Source organism: Mya arenaria, chromosome 4 (genome assembly GCF_026914265.1).
Source record: "Mya arenaria isolate MELC-2E11 chromosome 4, ASM2691426v1".
In the NCBI taxonomy this organism is placed as follows: domain Eukaryota; kingdom Metazoa; phylum Mollusca; class Bivalvia; order Myida; family Myidae; genus Mya; species Mya arenaria.
In genome coordinates, this window is record NC_069125.1 from 36,267,675 (window position 1) to 36,291,259 (window position 23,585).

The following is a 23,585-nucleotide window of genomic DNA, read 5'->3' on the forward strand; positions in this document are numbered from 1 at the left end:
TAAGAAATCAGTAAAAACACACATTTTACAAACCTATGAGCTAGTCACTTTGCCTTATGCATTACAGTCATACCTCGATTGAGGTAGTACAGGCACACAAACAGTCTACACGTACATACACCTGCACAAATACTGAAACAATGGTTAACATCCTCTCTTAAGTATATCTCTTACACATCAATATTAACTTCGCAATTGCAATAATGGACCAGAAGTGTGTGTGTGGGGGGGGGGGGGGGGGCGTGCACACCTGGCGCCTCCCCTCTTATATCGTCCAAGTTTACTTTTCATTTCAACATAAGAGATAAAGATTAATAAAGAAGCCAATAATGGACCATTTTCGGCTGGAAACTGTTAAGAGCCGAAATCAAGGTCAGAAAGTTACGCCCCTACGTAACAATCCCTATAATGTCAATCCAGGCACCGCCGCTGAATGGTGCAGTCATTTTTTTATCTCAGAGTTTGTGAAGGTCTGCGCCCACGTATTGACTGCAATATTGCTTGAGCCGCGTTTGCCATCACGACTATTCTAATAATATAATACAGTATCAAAAAGCTTTAAGTGACCTGTGTTTGAAAGTTCACAATCAGAGAGAAGAAAAGTTGAACAACAGAACAAGTTATGTTGAGGCTTGTTGTAAAATCAATAAAAGTTAAATGGAAAAAATTGGGATAGTATTAGTTAATGTTATCGGCATTGGCAATTTCAGATTCATGATGCTGGTGTGTTTGACAAATCGGTGTTGAAGGTATTAATATGCCTAATAAACAACAAACATCATGTCTCACAATTTTGATTTAACTTTAATGTCATACACAAGTCGTGCACTTTGATATATGCCTTGTTATATGATGTATGTAAACAACTGTAATTACTGCATAGTCAAGCGTGCTGTCTTACAGACAGCTCATGTTCATTTTCATTCTCTTTTTCATCTCAATTTATTAAAAAAGAGGAGGGAATCTTAGAAGGTTCTAATTCAAATCATTGTTGTGTAAGGAATGCTTGAAATAGTGTTTATTTAAAAAAATCAAATATTACTTTGATTTGCGCCCATATTTATATTATTCTCACTTTGATATGCACTGTATGATATAGGACTATCTGGAGGTAGACTTAGGGACAGGGCTACCCGATGCGGAAATATATTTGATAATGCCAATTTTGCACCAATAATGAGATGATATACAACAGATGCCATAGACGGAATGAGATGTTGTCGAGAGAGCTTTTGGTATTTTGAAATCGAGATTTAGATGCAACAAAGCATTCGCCACCAATGGAGATTCGTCAAGACATCGGAAAGTTGTACATACAGACGCCAAGCTCGGATACTTGTGGTGCTTAATATCACATTTGATGAGATCAAGAGTTGCATCAGGCATCCCACGAAAGGAAGAAGAAGTACAGTGTTCCTGTGGTAAACTCTTCCGTTCTGACTGTCCTATCACATTTATTTTAATATACATGTGTATTTGGATTCTTTTTTCCGGAATCCGGTAGTCAACTTACCAATTTGAAACTTCAAGCGATAACTTGTAATTGTATTTAGTTGCTGTTTATGTCCTGTTTTACATTTTTTGTTGTCTTCCTCGGCACCAGAAGTGCAATTTTATAGCTTCTACTCTCATAATTTAAATGATCTCTTACATAATGTTTGTTTTCTTAACCCGGGGAGGCAGTAAATATCACCATTAAAAAACAACATTTTTTATGATTGTATCATGTTAAATAAGTTAACCTTGATATTTGGCTAAAACTGTTTTTTCTATTGTTTTATGTGTCCATTTTTAATTTAAAAACGTTTTTCAGTTTGTTATTTTGTAAAAATAAATTAAAAGTAATGACTTTTTTGTAATTTGTCTACCGTAATCCAAACGGTTTTCTTAGCAAACGGTATGTAACAAAATTAAAGGTTAATATGAGGGATGGGTAACACAAATTCAACGGCATAATTTGATGTTCTTGATTTTTATTTGTTCAATTATAACTTTTAAACACCAGATGTGCAAAAAATAGCATTTCTATTCTTGTAACAAATACCTGTGAAAAAAGCATAAACCATCAGAACAATTTCAATGCTAGTTTCAGCGCCATTTCAACTAGTCTGGTATACATAAATTTTCTATTGTGGTAATGTTAAATTGCTTCAAAGATTGGTTTTGTCAAAAACCTATACAGATCGGTTTGTGTACTGCCTTTGTACCAGAAAAAAGCCAGATAATTCTAGAATGCTGCAAACTACACAATCTGTGCATTGATAACAATATGACTCTTCGCGATGTTATCATAAGTGGAGAAGACCAGGGAGTTCAACCAAACCAGGAAGGAACAAGGGCTTGCTACATACAGCTGCCATAACTTTATAAGATAGTGTCACTAATATTTTCAAATTTGCATGTTTTCCATAAAATTTCCTCTCATTCCTTTTACCTCTGGATTGCTGTGTCATTTTTTCAATCAATCATTGAGATATATAATGAGAATGTAAAAGTGTTCTACTGCAGATAGATCTTATTGAGAAGAAGAGAAATTCACAAGAACCATTAACCTGTTTGCACCCTTTTCAACTTATCGGCCTTTGTTTATTTTCATATTTATTTCTGGTCTAGAGCAGGTGTTTGTGGTGTGACTTATATTGATATACAAATAGATCCCATGAAAAGTTCAGTGCACAATAACCATGACTTTGGCTGCAGTATTCTTCATATATTGCCCTTTGTTAGTATTCATTGTTATACTTTGTCTAGGCTAGCGTGAAGTTCATACGTTTTTGCTATATCATAAATCTTAAAAATGTCTTTAGGTATTGATTTCATATCCAGATAAATGTCAATGAAAGGTGCAGTCCACAGAAACCATAGCTCAGAAATGCACAATGCACAAGAACTGTTGTTCTTGCATACCGGACGTGTGTTCCCGGTCATGTGGCCAGTGCTGTATAACCCCGTCTTACATGCCCCATGTAACATGAGTCACGCACAACATCGCGCCACCTCATTATTTCTTTTATTGTTTGGTTGATGAAAAGTATATTATGGCATTTAAATAAAGCGCTATTAAATTATTATAAAGTAGCAAGACTTTTAATTAAAATTGAAAATAAATAATAGTAAAAACGCGATTTTTAGAGGAACTATTTGACGTCGAAAGTGTTTTAAATTACTGCGCTTTATGACGTCAGTAAACAACGTCGCACGCGCTTTTTGGTGCAATGAACAAAAGTGCGTTTTCCACGTCAATTTTCCGACAAATTGATAATTTTAGATATGTTAGAAAAAAAATATCAGGCATGTTTTTTCCTGTCCGGATCGAAAAATCCGACCCTCGGGCACGCTGCGTTGCCGGTAACTCGGCAACCCTCGTTACCGGCTTACGCGCGTGCCCTCGGGTCGGATTTTTTTATCCGTACCGGAAACACATGATAGATACTTGTACTCTTGACGAAAATTGATAATTGATTGTCATTGGCCTTTGATTTTTTCTTCCCTCTTTAAAGTGTACTCTGCATTCCTCAGTATATATTACAGTCTGTTCCTGTATTGTTATGTCGTATCATTGTATGGAAATTTAAATGATAACCGAACTATCTTAATGAGGTTGATTTGTTTTATGGCTGCCGTTCCTTGTCCTTTTCATGATGATGTTCTCTGAGTTTACATTCATGTCATTGTTATTGATATACAATTCCATAGTGTTGTACAAAATACATATGTATTGACAAAAGAACTTAATAATTTCTTAAAGCTTATTTGAAGCATTTTATAAGGCCATTTTAAGAATTGTGTTGCTTGTTTGAAAGCATTTGATAACTACAATTTGCCTGAATGGTAAGTGTCGATAATTAAAAGATGGTGTTAAAACATTCTTTATTCATAACCCTTACTTGGCTGTCTCTTGGTATGCAGAAATTCTAATGCTGTTGTCTACTTTATTCTGTGTCTGGCAGGACACACTATCAAGAACAAAGATACATAAGTAATCATTTATTTACAGTATAAACACTAAAATCACAGTAATTACACATTTAAAAAAAATCGACATGTCTCAGACATTATAAAAAATAACAATTCCTCTGTTGGCTATCACATACATAGTTAAAGAGTAAATGTGATGAAAACATGAATGCAAAAATATTTAATAAATCTGACTTAACTCAATTATTGTAAGCATATGACATGATGAAAAAAGAATAATCGAAATGGTTATCTATAATTTTAATTAATTCCTATTAAATGAAAAGTTAGTTCTTTAAAGCTCAATATACATAAAAAAATTTACTAAGCTAGAAATGCACACACTTATGTAACAAACTGAACTAATTAAATGATATAAAATAAAAATAAAACTATATAAAGTTAATTAAACTACAGTTTAATCATCAAATATAAAGAAAAAAACACAAAACATATATATGCATATGTGACACTAGCAAAATCTTTGGAAACAATTGCAAATGACATATGTGCCAAAAAATGCAATTTTTCATTAAACTTATTTGGAATATTTGCTCTTGTTGATATGAGGTATCTCAGGTCAATAACCAGGTAATTGGGTAAATTGATTGGACACTTGGTTTCCATTATTACATCTGAATTGAAATATTAATGCAATGTGTGTGTTAAAAACTGGTAAAAAATAAAAGCAGTGCAAATATCACTTTCCTTATTCCACCACAGTGAAAATAAATGTTGTTTTTTTCCTTTACATGAAAGCTCTTGTATCATTGAAGGGCGGGCAATGACAACGTTAATAATTATGCATCATACCTGATAAGATTAAATCTGTGAACTAAATACATATACATGTATGAACTAACACTAAAGCTACGCCATCCATCAGTAATACAAAACATTGCTACTGGTAAAGTTTCATTACACTTTCGTAACATAATCAGTGTACATGTTTGTTTCAGCTCTTGTTTAAATAGGAGTATATTTCTTACTGAAGTTTGTAATTCTTTTTCAGCTGTTGTAGTCTAATAAACTTTGGACACTTCTAAAGTCACTAAAGCAGTACAATATTGGTTGATGCAAATAAAATGTTATTAATTTTACCGCATTATCGTGTTAAATTCATTTGACTTAAATGAAATGGTTGGTATGTGGCAATTCAAAGCACCCACTGATGAAAGGCAAATATTTTTTGGATTTTTTGAACAATGTATAAACGTTTTTTTTTGCATCAACCTAAATACAAAAACACTAGTTTGTTTATGTGAGCCATCCGTCGTTAGTAAAACATTGCTACTGTTAAAGTTTCAATTTAAATGTACACAACTAATTAAATTGCTGTTAACTTGTGTATTGTTATCTGCCGTTAACATATCTTATGATAATGAAAGCGTCATAATGGATATATTCAAAAATGTAATCTATACTAAGATCCTATAATTGATAATTAGTATAAATTAAATATAGAAATGATATTGGTGTAAATATCTTATATACACATGCACATACACATTTTTAAGTCGTTATGATGGATGACTTACCTTAAAAGTATTAATGTAATATTTTATTTAATATATCTTGATCTCGTTGGGAGGCTAGTGATTTCAAAGACCCGCTTATTTCTCTGAGCAACTCATTGCGTGTCCTGCTCTCAACTAATAGGTCCTTCTGCAGGTTTATGAGCTCCACCGAGCACTGACATTCTATAAAGATACATATTTCATCCTTATATTTATTCAATTAATGAAGTTTGCAACAACTCGTGAGAAAAAAAAATATGTTGAAATGTTATTGTCATTCAAATTTAAACAGATATATGGGAAAGGTTCAATCTGGTTTACAATTTGGAAAACAACAAGTAATGAATATATACAGTACTGTGCCACTGCATGGAAACTTTGTTTAATGAAAGTGATGTTTTATGGCTCGTTAAACTATTGCATTATATGCCATTTGAAAGAGTATAATGTGTACACAATTAGGGGAAATTTGAGGTATGACTATCAGCATCTCCTTTCAAATTATGTCAAAATGTTTCAATGCTAAAAATATTAACATTCAAGGATAGGGGAAACACCGCGATTTATTGTACATCGGATACCTTTAATTTAACATTAATGTTTGTGATTGTTTTTTATTCATGTAAGCATACCAATTATTCTTTTATTGCTAAATTTTAATTATAACATTCTCGCTTCATTTTACCTGTTGAGGAAAGATTGGAGCTACCGTTGTTTCCACACTTGTCTATGTGTCTTGAAGATGCTGTAAGGTGAGACGGGAATATTTAATTTACTAGTAACATAAACTAGTTTTATAGTTACCATATAAAATTCATCAACTACCGAATTTTCATTTTTCAATAAATTAAACTGAATAAAGCTAATTATAAAACACACGCTGATTAGATAATGGAAGGTATTTCTTTATAAATATTAAGCCAAAAAAGTGCATTTACAAGGTTACTTGCAAGTGGAATGTGTTTCACTAAAGTTAACTTTGCCACAGAATTGCAATTTATATACAGAAGTGTTGAAGATTGGAAACTATTGGTACTGGTATGTAGCACAAACTATCATCGCAAAGACTTAATTAGCCAAACATATTAAGTTCAGATGGTTGCTGTGATCTTGACTATGATTTTGCGTCATATATTATTATTGATAACCTAATGCTCAGATATCCTTAAATAAGGTGGTTATAATTCTTAAGTACAGCTAGTTGAAAAAGTAGAGTTAACAATTCTGCTAAATTGGTTAAATGCAAAATCATTGAAACTCTCTTGTACTGCTGAATACATTATCAGAGTCTCATTGTAAACAATTATTTTATCTAAAATATTTCTTTAATGACAGAAAGTGTTGAACGTTATGGGAACAATTATATAATAATACATTTGTGTTAATAAATACCTTCTTCCCCATTTTCACTGGACACTTCTAACGACTTGGAAACTGAAAAATAAGTCATTATGTTTTAAATCATTTCAACAAAATAAAATAAAATAAAACCTTACAAGTCTAAAATCAAATGATGAAATGCATATCTTTATATTAACACCAATATTACTAACTACGCAGTATCAAATTTGATATCAGCATTGTATTCCTTGCCAGATGTATTATCTTTGGCAATAACAAATAAGTGAGTGTCTTCATATATCATTTGTACGCTCACATCTTGCTTCGTTTTATCCTCCGAACCAGGCAGCATAATCTTAGACTAATCTGTTATATAATGTAATGCTGCCTTACCATTGTACTGACTCGATGTTTCATATTCTGGCACAGACTTTGTACTTTTGAATATAGGAACAGTTCTGCTAATCGGTGATTTGTCCTCGAGGAACATTGAATCTCCATCTTTACAACGGTATTGTCCATCTTCCTTATTGTACAATTTCATTGATTGGTCGTGCTTTCTTTCGTCAACAATCGAGTTGCAACCAACTCCGTAAGTTGCTCTACTTATTCGACTCTTGTAAATAAACATGTCGTGCCCATACATAACCGCGCCCATCAGAACCGCTTTGAAAGGTGTGGGCGGTGCAACAACCTTCACATTGCTGTACTTTTCTTGTATCATGTGTCTAACATTTTCTTGAACGATCGAGGATTCGGCGAATCCACCTACCAAGACGACGGCTTGTATGCCAGAGGATTCCTTTTGCTGCAGTACGCGGTCTACTGTATCGAAGACGAGGTGACATGTTTGCTGGAATAATGAGTCTCTGATATATTGTGACCGGAACTGAAGCTTATTATATTTAGCTTCGAATCCTTTATCTTGCTTTGGGCTTAGTTTAATGGATTTGGTTGTAATACCCTCCCGCACCGTATTCGGTAATGAGACAGTAATTAATTCATCAACTGGACTTTCGTTGCCAATGGCAACTTTCATTTGTTCAAATTCATGCTCCATCTTGAGTAACTCCTGAGGGTTTGCATCCATAAAGCATTTTTTCCAGACATCCCCTGTTGTTGAAGAGAACAACGAACTACGTTATGTGTTGGTTTGGTTTTCAGTGTTGACATATATCAATGTATAAAATGCATGCACATTGAATAATTATGGCGCTAAATTTCGTTAAAAACAATGTTTTACTATGTGTTAACATTGGTTGAATGTAATCAGTTTTAAAGGCGTGTACACGATTTCATATCTATAACAGGTCATCAAATATAACCCATTTTGTGTCATTGTACTACTGTGTTTTAAATTATTATGTTAACGGTTGATGAACACAAATATATTTTAGATGCAAATTAAGCCAAATCACGACTAAATGAAAATCATTGAGACATAAAGAACTTGCAAAGAATATGATAACGATTAAGAGCAATGATGAACTGGATACCTTCAAAATTTTCAATACACGACTGTAGGAAGGCTTCATTGACATTTTGTCCACCAATTAATTGTCCCTGCACATTACACAGTTCTTTTAACGAGCCATCACCTAGAACTTCAATAGCCGATATGTCAGCCGTTCTGCCTGAAAGAGGACATGTTGTTATCACAAGGAAATTAAAATGAAGCCCTAAAGTCTTAATTAAGGGCCACCTAAAATACTTGGCAACATCCCAATTCATCGCAAACACAAACTACTAACGCAGGTCATTCAAATAAAAATATTTGAGTTTATTATTACGTGTTGAGCAGGATTAAACATGTCATCAGGCTAGACGAGTTGGTAAATTCGGGTTCTCCGCCCCCCCCCCCCCCATTACATAAGATAACATTTAATCAGTTCGAAATAAACTAATACTTAACTATCCGTTGCAATTTATCATCTGATTATTCAAAGTTGATTACCTCCGAGGTCAACTGTAAGGAATCGGCGGCCCGGCATAAATGCATCGTGCATGGCAGATTTCTGCTCCGAGGAAAGGTTAAGGCAATAAATTGCAGCGGCCTCGGGCTCAGATGCAAGTACGAGATTCCTCTTTCCTATGCCGCTCTACAAACAACAAAAACAGTTGGAAGAACTGTGACAAATTGTTAATGGTTGTTAAATTGTTTGAACATATTTGGACGTAATTCAAGTACTTCAAGAAAAATGAAATACTATAATCATGACCAAAAATAGTGCTGCAGAGCAAATGCCAACGGTCGTTCGTTGATGTTTTTTTTACAGTAGAACATTGTTGTGATTCAATAGTATTTACTGCCAGATATTGCTATAGTTGTGTAGTGCGTTATGGCTCTACCAACGTGCGTTTTATTTAAAAATCTTGAAACTATTTTGTATTAAAGTCAGGCTTAAACGACAAATCTACTTGTTCCTTTCGAAAAACAGATAAGTTATAGAAAACGATTGTTTCGATTGTAACATTTTCCATTTATTATTAACACACAGTATGATCCAATAAACTTGATTATTAACAAAATATAATAATTTTATTATATGTTAAATCAGTCTGATAACAGACAACATATCTTGCTTATATCTTGTTCCTCAATGTATTTTTTAATGTCATGTAAAACATTTTGTTTAGAAATCTGCATGCGTAATACTATGTACCTTTTCGGCAGCATCTCTCATGAATTTCTTGGCCTTTTCTGACCAAATAGCAGGCACAGTGACGACCCATAGAATCTGCTCATCTTCTAAAGTTATTTCTCTCTTTCTCAACCGTTTGAGAAAATCTTCTCGTAAGGCTTGAATGAAGAGCGTCATAATTTCCTCAAGTGGATCTCTCCGACCATCTGCGTCTTCGATTTCAGTTCTTTCATTCTCATTCTTAAGGTTATGAACACACATATTGAAAAAAAGGTAAATAGGAAAACGCCATAGGCAATAAAGTTTAAATATAGCATATCTAAGCTCAAACATCGATAGTAAGATTTTAAAACGTCTTCAAATAAACTTTAAATCATCGACATCCTAACAACATGTTGATAGGATATCTTTTAAAACCTTTCAAAGAAGTGCGGGGGGGGGTGCCCCCAAAGATAGTGCAGTATCCAACGCACTTGTTTCAGTAGAACGCCTACACATGTAACTAACATTGATTCGAAGTAAATAGTGTGACGATTAAATAGTTGTAATAATTGTCGGAAAGAACCATACCTGCTCCAATTGATATAACTGTAGTTTAAATTTCTTGTAAAGATAATACGAGTCTCTATCCTTCTTTAGATCCGGATCGCCGCAAATGTTCGCCCACCTTCGCTCCGCGGAATAACCGAACGCTACTATTTCCGTCTTTTTTTCAGCAGGGTTCTCAGCAGAAGTTTCTTCAGTGCTTTCAGTAGTCCTTTTCAACAGCAAGGCAGTATTCGTCTTATGCAACTGAAATGGAAAAACATCTAGATCACCTATCATATGAAACGTATTACTGCTCCAGTATCAAGAGAAAAAAAACAAAACATTTATGTTAAGCCTTACATAAAGTTTATCTTCAAGTACGATATATCATGTCTCATTTTAAATATTGTATTGCTTGTAAAATAGACTAAGGACTATTTTATTTTCCTTGCTAGAGAAGTATGCCTTTGACCTTATTTTACTGATATGTTTAACGCGTATTATCTTTAGACACACACGTAACTACTCATCGAATCAATCTTAACACAACATGCATGCCACTTCACATTTTTCAACCTTAAACAAGAAAAAAACTATTACCGGAGGAGCACCCTGTCCCCAAATATTGTTGAACTCAACGCTGGCTTTGTTGGCCTTGAAACTAGACCGCCATTGCCAGGCATAGCCCGAGTACGTACTGCCAACGTCTATAGCAACAACAAGGTCAGGATTTCTTACCACACTCTGAAAAAAGAGGGTGCAAAGAGGTTTTATTGAAACATTCTAATAATGTGTAGCTTGGCATTGAACTATTTTCGGAAATACATAGCCCGGGTCACTTAAATACATGACAAACACAACAATAATATAATTTATTCAGCATTTAATTGCCGTTAATGAGACAATCGACCATCGAAATCCAAAATAATGATGGCCATCTATTGTTCGAAGGCAACCTATCATTAATGTGTGATGGTCTGACGTCAAACTGTTCTCGAATAATTGTTTGTTTGTCATAGATATTTGACTTTCTGTTCCGAATAAACAATAGGGGTCACCTTCTGAACCTACCACTAAAGTATAATGGTCCTCGATCAAACTGTTTAAGCGTTATTGTGGGGACAGAGTTTTCAAAGTTAACAGTACTCTTGCACTTTGACCTGTCGACCCAAAAACAATAGAGGTCATATAATGGTAAAGGACATCCTACTTCTGAACTTTGATGTTCCTTTGCCATATCGTTGACTCGTTTTCACATACACACTATCCATTATACTGTTGACTTCAATTCAACTTTGACATATTGACATATTGGACCCTAAACAATGGGGGACATATACTGGTCAAGGGACGCCTACAACTTAAGTCTGATGATCCTAATTAAAACTGTTGTCGACTTATTGTACGGGGCAAAGTGCTTATAATACTGTTGCCGTAAACTTGAACTTTGACTTCTGACTTAAAAAGAGCATACAGTATTGTATATTGGTCAATGAAAACATACAAACAAAAACTGGAGTTATTGTTCGGACATTCTTTTTATAAGACTACTTGACGTTTTCTTCAACTTTCAAAACTCTAGGGTCATATACTGGTAACGAGCTGGTTACGTTGTTGCCTAAATACGTGTATCATTTAAAAAGATAGTCTAGAAGTAAAGCATTGTTAAACGTTATTCTGTTAGCTTATAAATAATCTTAACGTCGCAAGGTTTTATTATAAACGCACATTCCATTTTCCATTTCCATGTAAAGATATGGTAAAAAATGTTTTTGTTTTCATGTTTATGACTAATTACTTCAAATATACGCTTCAGTGATTTTTTTTACCAGTTGTCGTACATACACAAAATGGGCACCGCATTCAACAGTTATCTACAATAGCCGCAGGTTTCAAGACTGTAGTACATGCATAGTGTATTTTTCAAGTATTTCTCTTCGTAAGAGGATTATGTAAAGTTATGTGGCGACCAGAAGGTCCTTCTCATACCAGCTGGAAAGGAAAATTCATTTTAATCAGAATGCCTATTTGCTTAATATAAATTTACTGATATTTGTTACATTAACTCGCTCGGTTATTTTTGGTTATAGGACGAAAGATAAAAAGTAGTTCCCTTAATATCATTCTATAACCTCCTATCCTATAGAAAACAACAAAATCAATACTTTTCAATGGTATAATTTGGGAAGTCTCAGTGAAGCAATTTGGGACACCGATAAACATATACAGCATTAACTTGCAACATGAGCAAAGTATGTCTTATTTACAACATGCCTGACAAAAATGGATCTTACAGACGTGGTCGACTGGCCGAGGAAAAACTGAGATAAAACCCTCCTTCTGGGGAAAACTCAGAAACCTCTGCCCGTTTGTCATTCAGATTTACAGGATTTGTCTCGTACCACTAGATGTCGGGCCTCATTACCCATAAGCCCCTTAACAATTAGGTATAAACTGCATAACTTTTATATGATTTATGTCACGTACTATATCAAAATATACAATAGTCTATTACAACGCTTTGTATACAAGTGAGAAGAAAGAGATCATTCATATGATGAAATTGCATAATAACAGAACACTTTCACCTTAAACATTTGCTTTTAAAATTTTACAATCTATTGTATCGATGTGAGCGTATCGGCTTCCCAGCGCTTAATGCCTTTATTTTCATATACGCACGAAATACTCGTGCCTATGAACCACTCGTGCATATAAAACGTCACCTGGCGGTTATTCCATTACAAGGAAAAATAATTTTCTTCGAATTCGTTTCACTCAAACGCAGAAAATAATATGACGCACAGGTGTACATATCATAACCGTCTCAGATTCATAATACACGATATTGAATGATTGCATTAAAAACTACACGTGTACAGTTCCAAAACAAAGCAGCAGCACTTACGATATTAAACATGACGCTGACAAATACATTTTAGATACATAGCTATATTATAACCACTTATCGAATGAAATATATATATATACCAAGATTGAAAACAGTATACATGTATTCGCGCTTGTGAAATTAAATTAAAATGGAGAATGTAATATATTGATCTTACAATTGTTGCATATACTTCATATTCATCAAAGGGCAATATTAGGATTTACTTTCTAGAATAACCCACAATACAAAACGAGTATACAAAACAGTAAGAAAAGATGTCTGTTTAAAATATAAACAGATATTGTCAATGAAAAATATTACGTCGACTCACAATGCCATGTCCATGAGTGATCATTTTGAGTGTGTTTTCATGAATAGCGTTTTATACGTCAAGCTAAAAACGGATATATAGTTATAAGTTATAAATTATGCATTGAATGAACTTTCGTAAAAGAACCTTTCCCTATTGAATATCGAATCATATTGAGGCACTGCAATTGTTCGCATAATAAACTTAAGGTCGAGTTGCTTATATGACAAATCGCGCAGGATATTACTAATGGTCTTGCAGTTTTAACATGCGGTTCTACCTTACTTGATTTATACGAACAGGCTCATGTTTCGTAAGTGAAGCAATCAGAAAGAATAATCTTATTAAATTTGCAAACCTGTTTGGTGGAAAAACAAATATTTTGTCGTTATAAAAAGATAGAAAGTTTTGAATAAAAATGAACTTTATAAAGCATTCTGAGTTCAGTGAGATTAAACGCTAAAATGAAAGATATTGTTTGTGTTGAAGACATAAGTGAAGTTTTGTAATCGTAAATATAGAACTTCCATAACGATTTGTTACCTCATAATGTGACGCTGGGTGCAATATTATCGCAGTATTATCGTTACAGTTTGGTGCAATATTATCGCAGTATTATCGTTACAGTTTGCTGATATACATGATAAACAACACAACTTTGTTAATTACTTAGTTAAACTAATAGTATATGGACATCCGTTGTTATAAAAACTGTCAAAGGGACAAGCAAACGTTTTGTGGCGGGTCCGTGGTCTAGTGATAACACACTTGCCAGTCAATCCAGAGGTCGCATGTTCGATTCCCCGCCGCACCATTAAACAACATTAATCGTCTTCCGGGAGGGGCGTTTAATGGGGGTCCCGTGTGACAGTGTTATTCACTGCTGCACGTTAAAGAACCAGGGTAGCTCTAACCAGCTCTAACATGTCGAATACCCGAGTGACAGTATAAATAGATTTACACACACAACGAATAAATTTGAAGAACATATTTCAACTATATTATTGTTTAAATGTCTGTTGACATATGCGTTTGACAATACTTTTGTATTCTATTTTAGGTCATCTGCATACTTAAATAAGTTTAACAGATATAAGCTTTTACTGATGGTATGTATAGCATGTTAATGTAGTGAAAAAAAAATCAGTTTGAAATCGAAAGTGCAATTCTAAAAATATCAAAATATAGAATGTTATTTAATACAACTAACTATTTAATTACAAATATTAAACAGCTTATTACATATGCTATAATAGGTACTTACTAATTCCATAATTTTACCACGAAATGGTTAATATGATAAAAAAATGCGGTACAAGTCTTAAATTTCAAAATTGAATTTATACTACGCAGATAAACCCGTCCGATAGTAGTAGATCAGGAGCCTTTTGATATTTATATATTGCAGGTAAATTGGTTCACTGTATTTACGTTCAATCGATGAAGATAACGGGACTCCTTTATAAATTCATGTTATGTTTGACTATCAATATAAAGAAATTGTTTGATAATACTTAATGTAAACTCTTTATTTTAGAAAAGTCGTCGATAGCTGATAAAATAGTTAAATACAAGATAAATAAACGAATAAATGAAAAACTACACATCTTTAATTACATTTTCATTGTCAATAAAACTTGAATGTCATTTATTCACTTTGAGTAAAATATAAATGCGTTGATGTTATTTCTTTAGGTCAATGAATGAGTATAATTTTCTCCATTTCTTGACAAGAATCAGGTTTATCGGGAGTGGTCGTTGCCATTTCCTGTTTTACCACTGTTAGCAGAACTCAATCCCACCAGGAAGTGTACAAGTGCAAAAGTACTAAGCTGGTCCTGCTTGACTCCGAAAAAAACTTCGAAAGAAGTATATTGAACACTTCTTTGTATGTAGATTCGGAGTCCGGTGTACACCATACGATATAAAGATTTATCAATGTGCCTGCTGTTTGAGGGAAATTGTTTAATAGAACTACACTGTTTCATTGAAAATATCTTAATTTCGATTGCCTAAAAAAATGTTCAACTACATCTCCCTTTTAATCGAGCAGCGAAAGTGTCAAACCTTGCACCGATGTGCATATAACAGACACATCGTTTTTACGCTGTGATTGATGTCGATAATATCCTATTATTATTGTAATTTTTATTATTATTATTATTATTATTAGTAGTAGTAGTAGTAGTAGTAGTAGTAGTAGTAGTAGTAGTATATATACGCACAGTCTATGCATTTGTGAAATACTGGACTGCATAGTAGATCTTAAATGTGGAATAATTCTGTCATGTCATCATTGAATGTTAAGGAGTTTTTTTCTCTCCCTTGACAATGATTAAATGTGACATTTACATAAAAAATTGTCGCATTACCTAAAAAAACAGTTGAAAACTGACGTCATATTCAGCTAGGTTTTAGGTTTATCACAGCATTCTCTCTGGCATGACTTAGTGTTGAAATCTTCTTTTAAGTTTTCAGGAAGTTTTAAAAATGTTTGTCGTAGACATTATTGTGGACAAATCATCGACTTTTAAAGATTTTAGCAGCAATTTACTAATTGAGAAATATAAACACAACTTCTAAATTATTGCTTGATTAGTTAACAATTTTTGCCGTTGACCAAATCCCGGTGGAAACAACGTGCTTTGTCGAACTCACAGCTGCAACATTTTAACATTAAATAGCATTAACCAGAAACAAAAGATATTTGCATGACATTTAATTTACTGGTAACAAAGTCGGTAGCGGTTAAGTCCCTTGTTTCAAAAATCGATTGTTCAAATTTCACTATCGATTGTCGCCGACGTAGGCCTTTCCGATCAATTGTCGATTATAATCGATCAACGGCACAACACTAATAGGTACGGTCTTATATCGCTAACCGCGTACGTTTCGATTTGAGAAATGTTTCTAAAACGAAAGTACCTTAATCGGGTCGGTCCATAGCGAGGATTCACCCTGTTAATATGTTTTACAATAAGAAACCTATTAAAGGGGATCTGCATACCAAAATATATTCAACAGTTATAAGCTTTCACTAATGATATGTAAAACATATGTATTAAAGGAAATTAAAAAAAATCAATTTGAAATCGAAAGTGCAATTCTAAAACTACCATAATATAGAATTTAATTTAATACATCTAACTTTTAAATTACAAATATTTAACAGCTTCATACATATGCTTTAAAAATACTTACTAATTCCATAATTATACCACGTAATGGTTAATATATTAAAACAAATGCTGTACACATACTGAATTTCGAAATCTTATTTATACTACGTAGATAAACCCGTTCGATAATAGTAGATCAGGTGTCTTTTGATATTTATATATTGCAGGTAAACTGGTTCACTGTATTTACGTTCAATCGATGAAGACTCCTTTATAAATTCATGTTATGTTTGACTGTCAATAATGAAGAAATTGTTTGATAATACTTAATGTAAACTCTTTATTTTAGAATGGTCGTCAATACGTGAAAAATAGTTATATACAAGATGAATAAACGAACAAACGAAAAACTACACATCTTGTACATTTTCATTGTCAATAAAACTTGAATGTCATTTGTTCACTTTGAGTAAAATATAAATGCGTTGATGTTATTTCTTTAGGTCAATGAATGAGTATAATTTTCTTGTTTCTTGACAAGAATCAGGTTGATCGGGAGTGGTCGTTGCCATTTCCTGTTTTACCACTGTTAGCAGAACTCAATCCCACCAGGAAGTGTACATGTACACAATTACTAAGCTGGTCCTACTTGACTCGGAAAAAAACTTCGAAAGAAGTATATTGAACACTACTTTGAATGTAGACTCAAAGATACGGTGTACACAATACGATATAAAGATTTATCAATGTGCCTACTGTTTTAGGGAAATTGTTTAATAGAACTACACTGTTTCATAATAAAAATCTTAATTTCGATTGCCTAAAAAAAAGTTCAACTACAACTCCCTTTTTAATCGAGCAGCGAAAGTGTCAAACCTTGCACCGATGTGCATATAACAAACACATCGTTTTAACGCTGTGATTGATGTTGATAATATCATATTATTATTATTATCATTATCATTATTATTATTATTATTATTATTATTATTATTATTATTAGAAGTAATAGTAGTTGTAGTAGTAGTAGTATTATATATACGCACAGTCTATGCATTTGTAAAATACTGGACTGCATAGTAGATCCTAAATGTGGAATAATTCTGTCGTGTCATCATTGAATGTTAAAGAGTTTTTCTCTCCCTTGACAGTGATTAAATGTGACATTTTCATAAAAAAATGTCGCATTACCAAAAACAATCAGGTGAAAACTGACGTCATATTCAGCTAGGTTTTAAGTTCATTACAGCATTCTCTCTGGCATGACTTGGTCTTGAAATCTTCTTTTAAGTTATGAAGAAGTTTTAAAAATTTAAGTCGTATACATTATTGTGGACAAATCATCGACTTTAAAAATTTTTTAGCAACAATTTACTAATTGAGAAATATAAACACAAACTTCTAATTTTATTGCTTGATTAGTTAACAATTCTTGCCGTTGACCAAATCCCGGTGGAAACAACGTGCTTTGTCGAACTCACAGCTGCAAAAAAAGGAAATTAAAAAGTGTTATTAAAATGGAATGTAGTTCACATTTTACAGCAGTTAACCTATTTTCCTAAAGGTTTTATGTCATAAACATTTCAATAACACATAACGTACCCTTACCTCTTACAACCAACAAACACTGTGATATATTAAAGTAAAATGAGAGTATCTAACCCCTTCCCCACCCATCAGCCCATCCTTCAACATGAGTACTATTTAATACATATTTGTTCGAGTCTTATCAAGCTCTGTTAAATGTCATCATAGATGAATATTTTAATTTAATATAAACATGCACACTTATTAAAATCAAGATGTACTCACATGTTCACATAGAAAGTCCCATCACTGCCACAGACCTGGACACCGCCAGCTGGACAGTTGATGTAGATAAGGTCAAGACAGAAGATGTCCAAAGCTACTTGTCCTCCATCGATAGGTTTAAGCGTGGTCGGCTGGGCTGTGGTTGTGGTTGTGGTTGCGCTTGTGCAGGGACCATCATGGGCCTTGTGGATTGTATTGTCTTGACAGTATGCCTTGGCAAGGGCGCAGCTGCGGGATAATATTTTGTAGACATTTTACAGACGTTATGGGGGGGGGGGGAAATCCTGCCATGTTTGATATATGTTTTGTGGTAACTGATTGGTAGGCTTTGCACTTTTAACAAAAGTGCATTTATATTGCTAATATTTTACCATTTTGAAATAGGGTTTATACTTTTTTACAATAATGCTTGAAAAATACAGGGACAAGCCCAGTAGTCGAAAATTCAAAAATAAAAATTTCATATGGACATAAGGCAAGGGCCATAACGTTAATGAACTATAGCCACAAACATATTAACTTCACATACAAACACCCAAAACAAACTTACACCACAAATGCAATTACAAACAACACAAACAAACCATATCCACACCAAAACTGCGTTACCGTTAAATGCTAGGATTAACGCCTTGTAACGGCGTTCACGTGGGTCTTATTGAGTTAGCAAGGCCATAACCTCAAACTTATCTCATCAGAAGTTGTCTTTAGGAAAAAAAAATGAAACTTGAAGAAATAGCTTTTTTTAAGTTTAACATGGCTTGTTGGCTTTCTTATTTGTTTAGTATATGTCGCTTCTCAACAAAGATTCTAGTTTTTGGCGGATATAAGTTTGGTTTCTGGTCACCAAGCCGGACAAGTGGGTTTTCTCAGGTCACTTCGGTTTACCCAACACAATAGGACCAAATTCACGGGCAACATCGTGCCAACATGAGTGACTTAACATAAGTTTATACAACTTTCTTAGCAATTGTTGTTAAACAAATAAAGTTTAAACGAAATAGATGCCAACTTAACAATATTAGTTCAAAGTATGAAAGGCTGACCTATTAGAAAGATGATTTCACCTTAGAATGTTGGTATTAATTTCAGGAAGGGAATTACACATTTACTACTTAATAATTGCGCGAATCAACTGGTATTATATCGATAGTTTCATAATTAATGTTTGTAATATAGTCACGGACTAAAGTTTCTGTACATAAAACAATATATTTAACATGTGTTTTTTCTTAAGTTGTATCGCCAAATCTTATACAATTTAATTTAACGATTGTTTATTTGGATTCTATTCTAAAAAGGTACTACTATTTTACGTTAGGCCTAAAAAAAATAATTGTGTGGTTCGGGTCACCCGACCCTACCTGGAAAATACCGCCGACCCTACTGTTTTTTGGTGGGACTTGCGAAAAAAAAACACGCCATGTTGTGCTCGGTACGGAACTGTACGGTACCGTACGGGTGTTATGCTCGGCGTGTCGCAAAAAATGAATTTTGCGAAACGCTACAGCAAAAAAAATAAGTTGTGCGAATCGCTACACAGCAAAAACATGGCGACCAATTTCGCCGTCACATACATCGTAAAAACGGCGTGTGGTCGCCATAACACTCAAGAACATCGGGAGTTTAAGCTTATAACACCCGATATGAGTTTAAAAGATGTAGAGATATTGTTTCGTGAGAGCCGGGGTCTATATCCGAGATTGACATGTCAACATCCGACAAGGGGCCATGGACCCGTTTGTATGAAGAGCATTCCTATCCTACAGTTCATCGGGAAATTCTCCGACTTTTCATTCTTCAGAGTAACCTTTATACAATGGAACAAAATGTCTCTGGATAATAGTATAAGTTTTCCCAAACATAAGATTGAATTCCGTTTAATTTTAATATTCCCCAGGACAAGCATGACCCTTTTCACTTGTCGATTTTTAACCAATGATGCAATCATAAAAATAGTTTAAATAAAATAGCAGCACGGCAAACTTTCTACTAGTATAGAAAGGAAATATAAAATTCTGAGAGTTCTGACACAGGCTGGTGCCTGACAAAATGTCACTTCATTTTAAACTGAGACTGAAACCTGGGTATGTTGCCATTTGTACAGTTGATAAAATATTCCTTACTTTACTTGTTTGAGAATTGCAGAAAAATGTTTTTGAGATGATGAAGCAGGTCATTATTGTCATTTATTTATCAATATGTTTTGCTTTCAGAAGTTGTGTAACGAATGATAACGAAACTCGGCTAGCTCAGTTGGGAGAGCGCCGTTATATCAATCTAAGGGTTTGTTTATCCAGGAAAATCATAGTTATCGAACGTTTAGCCCCATCAATCTCATAATATAACTGAAATACTGTTGTAAAAGGACACAAAGCAAACCAACCTGTACCAAACTATAAACCTAAAAAAAAAATCCCTACCTACCCTACCTATTCTTGGGGGCCATGTTACCTTAACCACCGATTTTATTTTAGTTTTAGGCCTAACATTGAGCAAAGATGAACTTGTAACATAACCACTGTAGATTGTTTTAAGCAAAGAGGTGTACATAGTTTTAAAACCTGCTAGGAACATGTGATTAAGAACCAGTTACCGTTTCTGGTTGATAACCAGTTTTATCATTGTCAACCCGTGATCCTCTGATTCAGAGTCCGATACGATCATCGCCACCGATTAAATAAAAACTTACTTATTCCTGTACGACGTCCCGTCTGTGCCGCAGACACGGTTCATGTCCGGGAGAAAGTTGCAGTCTTGCGTCAGCACATAGGCACATACCTCCCCGCGAACTGCATGGGGGACGGCTGTAGAAGCAAAAGAATACCGGTTAGAGGAAACAGATATAACCGGTTGCCAAGTGCTAAAGCTTACATTAGCCCAACGTTTTATTTAATATTCATATGAACAACTACTGAAACAAGCACAGTATTCGAAAGTTTAAACAAAAACCCCGTTTAATGGCACAGGGTAAACGCCAAATATATATACTACAAAAAAAGTACCAACCAGAAACATGAAACAACAGCACAAAACTCCACATACAACACAATAGATATATACTATATAAACATAAGGATTTTTAGTTACCCACTTGGAACGCCACCACCAGTTAAGGCAGAATTATGTATTCAAGAATCAATAACGCCAAGTGAACTTGAAGGACAAGAAAAAATGCACTAAACAAGTTTGGTATTAACATGGAATATAATTATAACTCAAACCAAAAGCAGTCGTCTAACAGCTGTCTATTTAGATGGTTTAAAACAACTACAACAGTGCATTGACTTACTGGCATTTACCGGTTAAGTCATCTTCTTCGATTAAAATAGCCTATTGACAAGTTATTAAAAGGTATATACAAATAAAATATTAACTTACCGATGAAGAGAATTACAAAACAGAGAAATGGCGTCATGCCTGTGAGTCGACCTGTTTGTCTTTACACTAAGTAAGTTGTGAACACTTGATAAGGAAACAATGTGCTGCGAGTATGGTAACGTCTTATCACGAAGCTCTGAAGTTACATGAATATAGATAGTGTTCTGTGATTGTAGACTGTGTATATGTAATGTAGGAGATATATTTATTGGGCATCTAGAAATTTCAAATTTAAGGCATTCTGAAGATGTATTCTATGCATACACAACTGAAGCTATTTTCAATTTGGTTATATGTCATATGACTTAAACTTGTGCATACGTTTTATAAGCATTGCTTGGACGTACTGGCCAGCTTTTTGACATAGTTTTTTATACAAAAGCAATATTATATGTAGGTATATCAATACTTTATTTAAATACATTCTAAAACAAATTTTAAACGTATTACATACTTAACATATGCAACACAATGATTTTTAACAACACTTGAAAAGGGGCTGCAATAAAAAAAAAAACAATATTTGGCAAATATGAGAACATGACTTTTTTAGTTACAAAGAGTGATCTATCGGAACCACAAAATACAGCAGCGTATGACAACCGTTTGATTAAGACCACTTAATATCATAATTGATGTGTACACTATTGTCACAATCCCCTAGCACCGGCAAAACTTTTGTTCTATTTTGGTGAATCGCCAAGTCATGACTTCATGAAAAATAATTTACGCCTGATACTTATGTGAAAAACTACAAGAACGTTTCATGGAACTCAAGTAACGAGATGTCCATTCGAATGGGTTCGTTCACGTTTTATGAGTTTGGACATCGAACCTATTTATTCCGTGCAAAATGTTTGCAAAGGAAATGTTTAAACATCATAAAAAAGCTTATATAAATTCTCAATTTTGCAGTAAAGGTAATAAAAAGTTGTTGATTTTTTGTTTTATTTTGCAATAAAACAAATTCAACATAGTATTGAAAATATGGCTGCCAACACAAACTATGAAATTGTGATCATTTAATAAGGGTTCGAACCCGGGATGTTGGTTGAGAGGTAGCCACACAACCACTGGAATAGAATTTGATCACCTGAACGCTATCAGACAAAGACAAAGAATACAAGTGCAAGCGTATCAACGACTGTTTGTGCCATATGTTTAACATGAATTAAATATTTTTTAATGAATATCATGATTGTGAATCATCTGAAATTGACAATAAATACATTATGGTGTACCTTGTCAATTCCTCTCTGCACCTCAATGGTGGTACCAATTACAAAGCTTGTTTTCGCGAGTGTATAGTTCAGGACGTTACTTTATCCTGCCAATGATTGTTTTATATCTTTATCTTTAAAACTGAAAACAAATTAATACTAAGGCTACAGTTTAAAAGCAACATGTTGGTGTTGTTGCTGTTGCTGACACGTATGAAGACAATGCAAGTGGTGCTAGTAAACATTAATACATACAGGCCACAAACAGTGTTTTAACCTCAAAGTATACTACCTTTTACTAAATTAGACCTCCAAATGCACAAGAACTAAAACAACAACATTTTTCACTTTTTTGATCTTAACAATCAACTAGTAGTAATGAAGTCTTATTCTCTTAACCTCTTCAATCCACGGATTTTAAACACAGTTTTTATTTGCAGTATGCGCTGGTTAATAAACAATTTTAAGGCCTGTAGAGAAACTGCATAATCTATGCTTTCGTTTTAATCCGATTCAATATATTAAATACAAATGATGTAAGTTTCCAATCTTTGATGATTAATATATATGTTAAATAACACCTGTTTAAATTCGTTTAAGGCATTTTTTCGCTATTTTGATAAATTGCAAGGTATCTGTCCCCTTTGACAAAGCGATGAAATAAAGATAATGAAAAGGAATTAACACACTAATACACTAACATACTAATACTTTTGAAAATATTATACCAAGTCCGACAGCCAGACAACTTTAATGTTGTTTAGCTGAACATTTACCGATTGCCATAGCCGGCAGAATAGAAGTCAAACTGATTGGTCTGGACTTATTGTTTAACTAGGTCTTGTTTTACTCAGTTCCAAGAAGT

The 23,585-nt window shown here is 33.8% G+C and overlaps 2 protein-coding genes across 3 annotated transcripts; both read right to left on the minus strand.

Moving 5' to 3' along the window:
• Positions 1–3,899: 3,899 nt before the first annotated feature.
• On the minus strand, positions 3,900–16,526 carry LOC128231623 (heat shock 70 kDa protein 12B-like). Of its 2 annotated transcripts, none has more exons than XM_052944652.1 (10): positions 14,453–14,526; positions 10,586–10,729; positions 10,028–10,249; positions 9,479–9,697; positions 8,770–8,914; positions 8,312–8,449; positions 7,209–7,928; positions 6,867–6,908; positions 6,160–6,219; positions 3,900–5,657 (listed from the first exon to the last, which is right to left on the minus strand). In XM_052944652.1, the coding sequence occupies exons 1-10, from the start codon at positions 14,459–14,461 to the stop codon at positions 5,506–5,508; spliced, it is 1,851 nt and encodes a 616-aa protein (XP_052800612.1). In that variant the 5' UTR covers positions 14,462–14,526; the 3' UTR covers positions 3,900–5,505. The 2 variants fall into 2 exon arrangements, with proteins under 2 accessions (XP_052800612.1, XP_052800611.1); XM_052944651.1 differs by lacking the exon at positions 14,453–14,526 and adding an exon at positions 16,390–16,526 and having other exon boundaries at positions 3,910–5,657.
• Positions 16,527–17,703: 1,177 nt separating this feature from the next.
• Positions 17,704–21,580, minus strand: LOC128231625 (ovomucoid-like). The gene is made up of 4 exons (XM_052944654.1): positions 21,501–21,580; positions 20,812–20,926; positions 18,120–18,347; positions 17,704–17,790 (listed from the first exon to the last, which is right to left on the minus strand). The coding sequence occupies exons 1-4, from the start codon at positions 21,535–21,537 to the stop codon at positions 17,730–17,732; spliced, it is 441 nt and encodes a 146-aa protein (XP_052800614.1). The 5' UTR covers positions 21,538–21,580; the 3' UTR covers positions 17,704–17,729.
• Positions 21,581–23,585: the final 2,005 nt, after the last annotated feature.

Bases quoted from the DNA above. Each gene is read 5' to 3' on its own strand.
- LOC128231625 (XM_052944654.1), bottom strand. From the start codon at position 21,537: ATGACGCCATTTCTCTGTTTTGTAATTCTCTTCATCG. The intron at 20,927-21,500 runs GTAAGTTAATAT...TTGCTTCTACAG, and splicing joins TTTTGTAATTCTCTTCATCG to CCGTCCCCCATGCAGTTCGC. The intron at 18,348-20,811 runs GTAAGTTTTTAT...ATTATCCCGCAG, and splicing joins GGGACGTCGTACAGGAATAA to CTGCGCCCTTGCCAAGGCAT.
- LOC128231623 (XM_052944652.1), bottom strand. The intron at 8,915-9,478 runs GTACATAGTATT...TGTTGTTTGTAG, and splicing joins TGAGAGATGCTGCCGAAAAG to AGCGGCATAGGAAAGAGGAA. The intron at 6,909-7,208 runs GTAAGGCAGCAT...CTTATTTTTCAG, and splicing joins AACATCGAGTCAGTACAATG to TTTCCAAGTCGTTAGAAGTG.